Source organism: Lonchura striata, chromosome 6 (assembly GCF_046129695.1).
Source record: "Lonchura striata isolate bLonStr1 chromosome 6, bLonStr1.mat, whole genome shotgun sequence".
In the NCBI taxonomy this organism is placed as follows: domain Eukaryota; kingdom Metazoa; phylum Chordata; class Aves; order Passeriformes; family Estrildidae; genus Lonchura; species Lonchura striata.
This window is the reverse complement of record NC_134608.1, coordinates 64,267,778-64,280,559: the sequence shown is the minus strand read 5'-3', so window position 1 is coordinate 64,280,559 and position 12,782 is coordinate 64,267,778. Positions and strand designations below refer to the sequence as shown.

Below are 12,782 nucleotides of genomic sequence, written 5' to 3'. Positions count from 1 at the left end.
CCCAATGTCACTATGGGACATGAGAAAACATGATGGGCACCTTTGCGTTTGTGACGGTAAAAGAAATATAATTTATTTCTGACTCCAACATTTATTGTTTTCCAAAGGTGACAGTGGATTGGAGGGTGAAAGGACCACCTATCCAACAACACTGGACAAACTACCGTCCATCAAATTTCTCCTCCTCTATGAAGAAATGCAAAACAATAAATTATTTACAGAAAGTTGCGGGAGAAAATTTGCTACAAGAATGTAAACTCAGAAGGTTTTAGAAAATCTTAAACAATCAGGCCAACACCCCAGTGCTTCAGGGGCAGATGAGAAGCAGCCCTCGACATGCCAAGGTCAGCCAGACCTCTCAGGTGCTCCCCAGGAGGCCCAGCCAGCCAGACGTGTCCCATGTTTCCTTGGTTCTGTGGGACCCCTGGTGTCACAATGGTCTCCTTGGTTCCATCAGGCCCTGGAGTGTCACAATGTTCCCCTTGCTTCTGCAGTGTCACAATGGCCACAGTGATTCCATGAGGCCTTGCAATGTCACAATGGCTTCATGGTTCCACAGAGCCCTGATGTGTCACAATGACCCCTCTGCTCCGTGTGCCCTCGCTGTGTCACAAGGGCTCCTCTGTGACACTGCGGCTGCACGAGGGCACCATGGACCCTTGGTTCCTTGGGGTCTCTGAGTTCACAATGGTCTCCTTGATTCCATGAGGCAGCACAGTGCCACAATGGCCCCTTGGTTCCATGAGGATCTGCAGGGTCACACAGATTTCTGACATTTGTCCTTGCTGCCCCTCACATCCCCCCTGCCCCACAAACAGCCCTGAGCCACCCGTGAGGGACAGGCCCTGCTGTGCCAGGCTGGGCTCAGGGCTTGGCCTTTCTGCTTCCCCCAGCCAGCCCAGGCCTTGCTCAGCATTGCAGTTCCCTGCTCTGAGCCTTGGGCTCCCTGCAATCCTGGCCTCAAGGATCTGCTCTCACCAGTCCCTGGTAGCCTTTGGCAGTCCCAGCCCTCAGTGATGCTCCAAGCAACTTGGAGTTTTGCTTCTGACTCCTTGAGCAGCTCCTTCAGCCTTCTCTCAATGCCTGAGGGTTCTGGACTAAGCCCCAAATCCACCGTAGGGATCATTAAAATACAGAAAGCCCTCAGGTGCTCTTTGTCTTCCTTCAATGGTCTGCAAATCTCCAGGGCTTGTGCAGCTGATTGGAGTCAGTTTGCAGTTCTTGTAAGGAGGAAGATTTCCAAGTGCACCTCCTGATTTTTTTTCTTTTATAAAAGCAATATTGTTTTGTTTTCAAGTTCAGAGAAGAGCTGATAGAAGCATTCCCCAGGTGATCTTGATGCTCAGTGTCTCCTGAGGAGGTCTGGGCATGTAGAAAAATGAGCCCCCTGAGGGCTGACCCTGTTTGGACAAGCTGCTCCTCACCCCCGGCCTCACCATGTCTGACATCGCCCACCTGGCACTGACATCCCTGTGCCCTGCATCAGAACCTTGTCCCGGAGCTCTGCAGCTCCATGTCCCAGCCCATTGCACCGTGTCCCACCTGCTCTCCTCAGGGCTCTGCCTGCACACAGGCCCAGGAGAAGTTTTCCTCTTGGGAAAGAAAGACTGGAAAAGCCTGAGCAGGTTTCCTAAACAACAAACCCCACTCAGGAACCACCTGCTCAGTACAGGCTGCCTGGATTGGTGTCACCTTTCTACAAGGGACAGTGTGACCAGAAATGATCTCTGGAAGCAGAATTCTCTGAGTCTCCCAGTTGAACTCTCTGTCCCTGTCCTTTCCCTGGATCTCTGTTGCAGATGGAAGCTGCTGTTGCCAGCCTCACCTTTTACCTCTCTTTGGAATGCAAACAGATGTTCCCAGCTGTGTTAAGCAGGATTTGCTCAATGTTTCTATCAATCTTTTGTGTTCCCCATGGAATGAAGGGGCCATTTTGGCACTGAGTGGGTGACGTGGAAGCAAGGAGTCAGTTGTGACCCTGGGGTCCCATAGAACCAAGGGGCCATGGTGGCACAGCAGGGCCACGTGGATCCAGTGGTCCATTGTGACACTGTGGATCCTAGGAGACCATGGAGACACCCCCAGAACCTCATGGAACCAAGGAGTCCATGGTGACCCAGCGGGGCTGCATGGAGCCAATGGTCCATGGTGACACTGCCCATCCAAGGAGGCCATTTGGACACTGCAGAAGCTCATGGAGTGAAGTGGCCATTGTGACACTGAAGAACTTCATGACACCAAATATCCATGGGGACACAGCAAGGCACCATGGAACCCAGGAACCACTGTTGGCAGTGTGGAAACTTCTGGAACCAGGGGTTGTTGTGGCACTGCAGCACCAACACAGCTGCTGCACCTTGTCCCCTGCCCTACACAGCTCCTTGGCAGGCACGGCAGGAATAGCACCCTGGGAGCCTCAGGAATGCCCCTCTGGGATCCATGGCACATGCTCTCAGGGGCTGGAATTCCAATTCCCAGCCAGGAAAAGATGTTCCTGCCCTTGAAGGCAAAGCTCTTAAGAAGGGACCAAAAGCAAAATTGGAGCAAGATCCTACAGTGACATTTCACTGCCAGCCTTCATAACTTCACCCGTAGTCATTGTAGCTCGTGGATTGGGAATTAAATCAGGGCAGGGCCTTTGGTTGGAGCTGCCCTCGTCAAAGGAGGCACTGAGAGAGAAACAGAGCAGGCAAAGGAAGGCAGGACGGAAAGGAGGTGTTTTGGTTTGGAATGACAGGTGTCTCCTAAGGAGGGCAGGAGCCTCCCCTGAAATGAAAAAATGTAGACTCTTTCTTTCTGAATTGTTATAAATTTGAAATTAAGGGGGCCTGTCAGGTAAAAATATGGGAGCAGGAATAACAGCTTTTTATTAGCGAAAAAAACAAAAAGATAAAATAAAGAATGCAGTAAACTAAAACAACACTGATAGAGTCAGAATACAACCTGACACCCTGTCCAACACAGTCCAATTGGAATTGTGGGTGCAGTCCTCCAGGAGTGTCAGGTGTGTTTCTGTTGGAGAAGTGATCCTGTAGGAAAGGGAGTCTTCTTCTGAAGAGGAAGAGGCAGCTGTTCCTCTGAGAAATCCAGCACAGAAAAATCTGTGTTGGTGGGCCAGAATCTCAAGTCTGGATGCAGGTAGGAATGCTTGGCTCCTCCCTCTGGGCGGAGCATCTCACAATGGGATGTTATAGTTCTTATCAGTCATGCAGTGACATTCAATAGCCCATTATCAGCAGATGTCTCCCCTGAGGGAGGATTGATTGTGGAAGAGATAAGGAAAAACTGCCCACTTAACACAGGACAACTCTCATACAGATGGCAAATAGAACACATCTTTCTTTTCAGTCAGGGGCAGGAGGACACAAACAAAATCAGCTGAGAAGGCAGCACTCTGAAAAGCAAACCAGAACTGACAGAAAAGGAATGGGACTAAAATCAATAATTCTGATAGTTTTACTTATTTTCAAAATAAATCATACCCACTCAGCCCCACACAATCCTGACCCCACAACCTCAAATTTGGATCTCACTTCTCCCGATCTACTTCCAACCCCATCTCATCCTGGAGGCTGAGGAATTGAGCAATTTTGGCATGGGGCTGAGGTGGGAACCAGCCATTTTGAGGTAGGATTGAGTCACTTTGAGGTGACAGACCAATCCACCTTGGGTTTTGGAGTGCAAAGATATGGAGAACACTACCAGATAACCCCCAAGAACCCACAAATCCTCCAGAATATGTTCCCAGACAGTAAATTCCACCTCAAATACCTCTAAAATGGTGGGACTTTTGACATCTCTGATCAATACTCTTTATAGTCATTTTCCAGGTGTTTTTAATTGATAAAGACAAATCAGAAGTAAATTAGGGCCAAACCAAAACCAGAGACCCCTTGAGCATCGCCTGGACACTGGATAAAACAAACTCAGCAGAAATCAAAGTTAACCCTACATAAAATGCCTTGAGGAAGATTTGCTCTTCCCACAAGTCATTTCTGATGGAAACACAAATAAATCCCAAACATTAATAAACCAACAACAGAAGCAATTCTCTAGCAATTCCAAATTTCATCAGTTCAAGCACAGCTCCAGCTCAGATGCTGGGAGGTTCCAAAAAAAAAACAAACACGGAAATTTGGCCCAATACAGATTATTAAAAGGAAGGGAAAGGTCTGTGTAACTATCACAAAGGTGACAGGGACCAAGAAAATAATGATTCTTCCCCCAAAGCCCATGAATTCAGGAGTTATTTGGGAATTTAGCTACTTGAGCTGGGCTTCCTGTAGGATTTAAGTAGCCTTGTGTTCCTCACCTGGTGGTGAATGATCCTTGTCAGTCTTGCTGGTATCATTTGGTCCCTTTCCTCCAGTGATTTTAACAGACTTTTCAAAGAAGAAAAACAAAATATTTTCTTTAAACTGGCCACCCACAAGAGCCATTTTTCTCATAAGTTCTCCCTAAAGTCACTCAGAGGAAGCTGCATCCAGGTTTCCAAGAGTTCCTCCAGAAAGAGCCACAAGCTCCTCAGAGGAGAGAACCATGCTGTTGTCAAACGCACCTGGGGTCAGACAACAGTGCCCTGAACTCACTGTGCCAAAATACTGTTGCAATCTGGATAATGAAATTGTTAGAGAGATGCCTCTGCCCCAATTAAGGTGCTAACAAGACCAAATCCAAAGTGGATTTTATTGAACAGTAAATGTGAGGTAGACAGAGATGGAAAGAAAAAGAGAAGAGAGCAAGGGAGTGACAGGGACAGAGATCTCCCCTGGGGCGGGGCAAGTGTGACATTGTCCCCTGTGTGCTTGGCCTTCCCAGGGTGGGGGTTTTACACCTGAGCCAGTTTGGGTAAGGGGGGTGGTGTTCACCCCCCACCCCGAGCAGGGATTGCCTCACTGTTTTAGGTTACAGTGTCAGATGTAACCAAAAGTGTTTTCAGTCTCCATCTCCATAAACTCTTATCAACAGGTGGGGCAGTGTTCTTTATCTCTTCCATGGCTCAGCCCTGATAACGCCCTCCAGGGGCCATCTTCTGTTAATGGGCCATTGAGTGTCACTGCAGCACTGATAAAATTACATCATCCCATTGTGGGATGCTCCACCCAGGGGGAGGAACCAAGCATTCCTGCCTGGATATAATCTCACCATTTGCAACACCAGGACCACCTTGCCTACTGCATTCCCAGAACACAAGAGCTCCATAAGCACCACTGGACCTTCAGAGGAAGACCAGACCCTTTTACAGGATCACAGCTTTGACAGAATCACGTTTATCACTCCAGCTGCACTGCAGCCACCATTTCATCAGACTGCTACCACCACTCTTATTATTGGGGTGTCAGGTTATATCCTGACTTTGTCAGATTAAGCCAGTGTTTCTGTATCATTGCCTTGATCTTAATTTTCTTATTCAATTGTCATTCTGTCTTAGACTCTCCCCCTGGTTTGCCTTCAAACCAGTACAAACCTCACTGTGCTTATCCCTTGTTTTCTTCCCAAAACAGATTTTCCCATCCCCAACCCTTTGCCAGATGGAGAAGGCTATGAGGAAGAGGAAGATGCCCTGGGACACCGAGGCAGGTGAGAAGGAAGTCAGTGCCCCTTTGCCCCTCTCTCCTGCTTCATCTCCCAGCCTGGCCCCCAGCTGCAGGACAGCCCCGCTGCCGGTGCCCTCCTGCCGGGGACGCACTGTGGGGATCTCCTTGCCCTTCCCTCTGGCACTGAGGTAAATCCTGTCCTCTCCTTGTCTTTCTTACCCCAGACAAGAAGCTGAGGTTGGAGACCAGAGAGGACAAATCCCCACGGCAGAACCTGGTGGAAGAGGCTGTTTTGAGCAACTCCACAGCACAGGAATCCAACAGGGAGGAAAAGCCCCAGCGACACCACAGGAGGAGGGTCTGCAAACCCAGCCCAGGATGCTCTGAGGAGGAAAGACCCACTCTGGGCCAGGAAGGTGGGCAGAGCTTCAGCCAGAGCTCGAAGCTGGTGGTCCCTGAGAAGCTTCATGATGGGGAGAAGCCCTGCAAGTGCTTGGAGTGTGGGAAGAGCTTCAGGAAGAGCAACAACCTGATCCGCCACCACATGATCCACACAGGGGAATGGGCCTACGAGTGTGGGGAGTGTGGGAAGGGCTTCGGTTGGAACTCAGAACTCATCATCCACCAACGCATCCACACTGGGGAAAGGCCCTATGAGTGTCCTGAGTGTCAGAAGAGGTTTCACACCAGCTCTGATCTCCTCAAACACCAGTGCATTCACACAGATGAGAGGCCCTTCCGCTGCCCCGACTGCGGGAAGGTCTTCAAGCACAACTCCACCCTTGTCAAGCACCGGCGCATCCACACCGGGGAGAGGCCCTACAAGTGTCCCCAGTGTGGGAAGAGCTTCACCCAGAGCTCTGACTTGACCAAACACCAACGGAGGCATCGGTAAGGGCAACCCTGCCAGTACCCCAACTGCAGGAAAAGCTTTGTGCTCTGCTCCAGCTCCATCCCCCACTGCAGGACCCACACTGGGCACAGGTCTGGTGACCCACATTCCCTGTGATCAATGTTGGGAACAAACCTGGCTGCTTCTCCTTTTGATTTGGCCCTAATTTTCCTCTGATTAATCTTTATTCTTTAAACACAGACAAAGCAGGGTTAAATTAAAGAAATTGATCAAAAATATCGGAAGTCGCACCATTTCACAGGAGTCTGAGGGGGAATTTAGGATTTGGGGACGCACTCTGTGTGGAGTGCCCCTGTTGCTAAGAGGCAGGAGTTTGATATCACCCTTCTTGTGTTGCCAGTAATTCCTCCCTTGACCCAAACCCTAACTCCACCCCTGGGATACCCTATACAAACCCCACAGCCCTGCCTTTACCCTGTCTTTTGGGGGGTAAGAAATGGATTCTGGAACCAAGACCCGTCTCATTTGATCCTGCCACCGGCAGCTGCACCCTCCCTGAACAGTCTGAACTCAACTTCTGGAGGATTTGTGGGTTCTGGGTTGATTTTGGGCAGTGTTCTCCATCTCTTTGAATTTCAAAAGCCAAGAGGGATGGTTCTGTCACCACAAAACCACTCAATCCCACTGAAAACAACTGAATTTTAACCTTTAAAGGCACAGTCCTGTGGAGTTGCGTTATTTGTATGTTTTATTATCCCTGTATTATGTATTGGTTTATTCCTTTGTACCCCCGTGTGCAACTTGGTTTATCCCCAGTTTTCCCGCCTTGTCCTCCCTTCCCGCCTTTCCAGTATCTATCCATCACCCTGAAAGAGGCATTTTACCCCCCCCCCGGGTGCCTTGTCTATCACTCGGTGCCCCTTCCCATCCATCCAGAAGCTTCTACTCAGGGCACCGGGTGATTGGTCGAGGACCTGGGGCTCCCCCCATATCCTTCCCCCATTGGACCCCACCATATCCCCCCAACCCGGAGCCACCCCCTATCCCTATCCCCATTGGTCGTTGGATACCCCTCCCTTACAGTTTATAAGCCAGTGCAAGCACCTTGTGCTTGTTCCTGTTGGCTGGCACCGTTCTAGGACATTTGGCCCCGTTGGGCTACAATAAACTCGGACTTAGCCCTCAGTAGGATCCGCTCTTCATTTACCACCGCGAGGCTTGCTAGCGCTGCCCGGAACCCACAAAGGCACTCTCCAAACCCCAGCTGGGAGCGGCGGAGGGTGCCTCCATCGCCCGCCCTCGCCCCAGGACGAGAGCTAGCCGGGGCTGAGCACAGGGATCTGGGGCGGGAGTGCGACACTCCAGGAGCTGCAGCCGTATTGTCCTGCAGCCAGAGGTTCCTGTGCCAAGGGCTGGCAGTGATTCTGCCCCAGGCACTTCTCGGCCCCTTCCCAGCCCTGACTGATTGAAGCTCTCTGTGCCTCTGTGCTGTGCCCGCGCTAGCTGCAGGCAGTGCCCCAGCCCTGCTGGGCAGGGAGAAGAGCTGCTCAGCAAGAGAAATGTGCTTTTGAAGCTCTGCTTGGTTACCAGGATCACCCTCTGTGCCAGGAGCCCGGCCCAGCTCAGCAGCACAGACACAGCACAAGGACTTTAATGAGCCTCTGGGGCTTTGTGCTCAGGCCCTGAACATCAGGCCCTGAGAGGGAGCTGCAGAAACCTCTCCAGAACTCCAAGTCAGAATCCAACCCCAAAGTTTCTTGGACTTTTAACGGGTCCAACTGAGGGACACGACTGAGAAAGTGTCCCCAGGCCCCAGGCAGAGCAGAGGACTGGAGGCACTGATGCCAGGTGGGGACAAAGAGAAGCCAAGTCCTGGTGCCCTGGGGCACAGCAGGGTCTGTGCCACCAAGGGCTGTGAGGAGACACCTTGTCCTGAGGCCCTGGGACCTCCTGGCACAGCCCCAGCCAGGCTGGGCACTGTCAGCCCCTGGTCCTGCCCTCAGCATCCCCCCCTAGCCCACATCCCAGTGGCCTCAAGGATCTGCTGGAAGGAGTCCCTGGGGAGCCTTGGTCAGGAATGGCCCTGGGGGCTCCTTCTTGCTCCCAGGGACTGCAGGTTTTTGAAAGGACTTTGGCTTTTGCTTTGGCCTTGGAGTCTCTGAGAGGCTTGTGCAATTATGGCCTCCAATTATCTGTTGTAATTAGTCATTGGAGAGGCTTTGTCAGTAACAACACTCAGTGGGGCCCATTAATGCTTCAAGGTACTTCAGTTCTTTTAAGGTCCTTGTTGTTTCCCTTTTGATCCAGACTCTGTGAGAGGTTTGTGCAATCAGGGCCTCAATTATCTGCTTTAAGGGGTCCCTTGAGAGTTTTGTACAGGCACTCAGTAGGGCTCATTAATACTCAGAGATACTCAACTTTTGTAAGGTACTTTGGATTTCCCTTTCCACACTGATAGGTTTTTGTGCCATTTTGAGTCTCTGACAGGTTTTTGTGTCATCCTGGCCTCCAGTTCTCTCTTCCAAGGAGTCCATGAGGAGCCTGTGTTCAGGATGGACCTCAGTGTGTCCCATTAATGTTTTGTGACACTTTGGGGGTTTCCTCTGACTCTAACTCCTGGAAAGGTTTGTGAAATCTCCTCTCAGGCCCCGAGGTTCCAGGTCTCAGCTCCAAATCCACCGCAGGGTTTATTAGGATCAAGCAAGTCCTGACAAACCATGGTTCTGCCTTGATTTCCCTCTTGTCCGGGGGAGTTCATCAGGAACATTCCTGTAGTGGTTTTGGTTCACCATTTTGAGATTTCTCAGCCAATGCATTAATTAGTGCGGTGGGTTCAGTGTTGGCTAATTACCAGTGCACTCACTGGAATATAATTACTCATTTCCTGCTCTGAGATAGGATTAGGAGAAAGGCAAAGTAGGGTCAAAATATTAAAAAGGTATAAATAAAATTGTATTAACAATAACTAAAGAAAGAATAATAAGAATCAGAACAAAACTTTCAAAACACTTTCCCTCTTCATACAACCTGACAATGTAAAGAGACAAAACCTAAAATTTTAATTGACTTTACCACCTCTAGAATAGTCTTTCTTTAGTTCACTTAGCAAGAGAAGCTCCTCTTGTTAATGTTATGGAGACTTCTCCACAAAAAAAACAGTTATCTCGTGGCTTTTAATTTCTATGAATAGCAGCTGACTGGAAAAATCTGTAGTCATGAAGTCCCTCCCATTTTTTCACAGCTTTTCCCACAGTTGTGTTTATGGGCCATGACAAGTTATGGGGTATTAGTGTAAAGATGAGCTGTTTAAGAGCAAAGGTTCTCTTCATCTATTTCTGAAATCATCTTCATCTCTGGAAACAGAGGTCTTCCTGAGGGCACAGGGTCTCATCACTATTCTCTCTTTCTCTGTTCAAACTTCTCATGGGATCACAGTAACTGCAACATTTGCTTACTTCAGCATGGAGGCCTTTGCTGAACAAGTCATCTCCTCATACTTTTCAATGCCTTACAGGGAAAAAGAGAGTCTTATGTATCAATGACATCCTTCTCCACAGCTTTAGCAGAGGATTTCAGCCCCAAGATCAAGGCATCTCCTCATCCCTCCCATCTGGGACTCAACTTCCTCTTCCCTGCCCTCGGTGTGTTCATGTTGCTCCTCTGTGTGCCTGCCCTGTGTCCTTTTCTCTCACAGGAGGGAGGATGGCAGCACTGGCAGAGTCAATATCTCCCGGGGCTGAAGATGGTTCCGTGAGCCCGGCCGGGCTCGGTGCTTGCGGCCGGAGCTGTTTTGCCATGGAGGTTTCTGCAGCGGCTGCGCTGGGGCTGTGTCAGGCTGGGCCGCGCTGGGGCAGGGCCAGGATCTCAGCAGCCAGGCCAGAGCCCAGCAGCAGCACGGCCGGGGCCGATGGCTTCTCCTGCCCTGCCCGCCGGCTGCGGGCGAAGCCCAAGGGCGGCAGAGCCTTGGCCGAGCCGGCCCGGCCCGGGGCTGCTCCTGGGGCCCGGCGGATCCTGGCCGGGCCCGGGCTGGCAGCGGGGCAGGGCTCGGCAGGGCCAGATGTCAGCACCCGCAGCCACGGCCCGGCCTCGGCCCCGCGGCCTCCCCTGCCCTGCCCGGCAGCCGATGGCGCCTGGCGGCTCCCTGGGAAGGGGCCCGGCCCCACGGCAGGAGCCGCCCGGCCCCACGGCCGAGACGGGGCTGGGCCGGCCTCGGCACCTCTGTGGGGCCAGAAGGGAGAGAGACCCAGCCAGGCTTTCTCATCTCTAACTTGTCCATATGTAGTGGTCATGTGCCCAAGCCCCCAAAACCTCTCATTGGGAAATCTCTGGCCCTCTTCAAAGTGTTTTCTAATAAAAATATTAAGGTCATGGTCTGTGAAAATTACCAGAGGACAGGGCTAACCCATCCTGTCTGTCCTGGCTACTTTTGTCTGGGAGCAATCCTTGGATATACGGACTTTAGGAGGCCACAGTCTAATTTTGGCCATGGACCATGGACAAGAAGACCATTTCTTTTCCACAGGAATGAAGGAACAGAGCCCCATTGTTTCAGGGGCAGATGAAAGGTGACCACCACAGTGCAAGGCCAGCCAGAGCTGGCTGTTTTTTTCCTAAAACATAACCTTGCATACAGGAAATTGTTTAGGGAGAATATCAGTTTTGGCAATGGGCATCTGAACACAGACAGTTCTTTTCTATAGCAAGGAAAGCACATAGCCCCTTTGCTCCAGGAGCTGATGAAAAGCAGCCCTTGGCATTCCAACATCAGCCAGACCTGTCAGGTGGCCCCTGGCAAGCCAAGCCAGCCAGACCTGTTCCATGTTCCCTCACTTCCATGGGGTACCTTGCTTCCAGGAGACTCTGAGGTGTCACAATGCCCCCTTGGTGACACCAGGCCCTGAAGGGTCGGAATGGTCTCCATGGTTCCATCGGGCCCCACAGAGTCATAATGGTCTCTGGGTCCATGAAGCCCCACGGTGTCACCATGGCCCCTTGGTTCCATGGGCTCCAGTGGTACCACAATGATCCCCTTGGTTCCATGAGGTGCCCACAGTGTCACAGTGATCTCCATGAGAAGGAAAGAACCGAGCCCCAGGGTGGCAGGGGCAGCCACCAGAGGCCAAAGCCAGCCAGACTTGATGGTACTGGCAGATTTTGTCTGGAGCAACCCTTGGATGTAGGGAATTTTAGAGGTGGAATCCCAATTTCAGACATGGACACCCAAAGTAGAAGGATGGTTCTTTTCCACAGGAAGAAAAGCACGGAACACCAGTGTTTCAGGGATAGATGAAAGGCTTCCACCAGAGGCCTAAGCCAGCCAGACTTCTCTGTCCTGGTAGCTTTTGTCTGAAAGCAACCCTTGGATATAGCGAATTTGGGAAGTGGAACCCCAATTTCAGCCATTTCTGCGTAGATAAGAAGGACAGTTCTTTTCCATAGGAAGGAAAGCACAGAGCCCCAGTGTTTCAAAAGCAGAAGTGAAGAGAGGTGGCTCTTGAGAGGCCAAGCCAGCCAGACCTGTTTGTCCTGGCAGCTTTTGTCATGGAGAGATCCTTGGATATATGGAATTTGGGAGAAGGAATCTCAATTTTGACCATGAACACCTTGAGAAGAAGGACAGGTCTTTTTCATTGGAAGGAAACCACTGACCCCAGTGTTTTGAAAGCAGGTGAGAGGCATCCCCAAGAGGCCAAGGGCAGCCAGATCTGTCTGTCCTGGCAGATTTCACTGGGAGCAATCGTTGGATGTACAGAGTTTTGGAGGTGGAATCCCAGTTCTGGCCATGGACGCCTGCTCAGGATGGATGTTTTTTTCCTATAGGAAAGAAAAGCACAAAATCCAAGTGTTCTGGAAGAAGATGATAAGTGGCCACCCTCAGGCCAAGCCAGCCAGACCTCTCTCTCCTGACAACTTTCATCTAGGGGCTATCCTTGGACATAGGGCATTTTGGAGGTGGAATCTCAGTTTTGGCCGTGGACATCTAGACAGGAAGAAGAGTTCTTTTCATTAGGAAGGAAAGCACAGAGTCCCAGTGTTTCAGAGGCACATGAGTGCCAGCCCTCAGGAAGCCAAGGCCAGCCAGATTTGTGATTCCTGGCATCATTTTTCTGGGAGCTATCCTTGGATATAGGGAATTCTGGAGGCAGATGCCCAATTTTGGCCATGGGTACCTGGTTGAGATGGATGGTTTTTCCCCATAATAAAAAAAAGCACATGGTGCCAGTGTTTGAAAGGCAGATGAGAGGTGCCCCCTGGGTAACCAAGGCAACCAGATCTGTCTCTCCTGGCAGAATTCATCTATAAACAATCCTTGCAATATAAGGAAATTTGGAGGAGGAATTCCAGTTTTGGCTATAGGCCCCTGGAGGAGAAGAATAGTTCTCTCCCATAGG

The 12,782-nt window shown here is 50.8% G+C and overlaps 1 protein-coding gene across 1 annotated transcript in view; it reads right to left on the bottom strand.

The window, feature by feature from the left end:
• LOC144246546 (uncharacterized) overlaps positions 1 to 12,782 on the bottom strand; it is a 972,872-nt gene that overhangs the window by 185,114 nt on the left and 774,976 nt on the right. Inside the window, exon 7 of the mRNA XM_077784457.1 lies at positions 5,936 to 5,938. Coding sequence (XP_077640583.1) covers positions 5,936 to 5,938 — 3 coding nt within the window. The remainder of the gene's footprint in view (positions 1 to 5,935; positions 5,939 to 12,782) is intronic.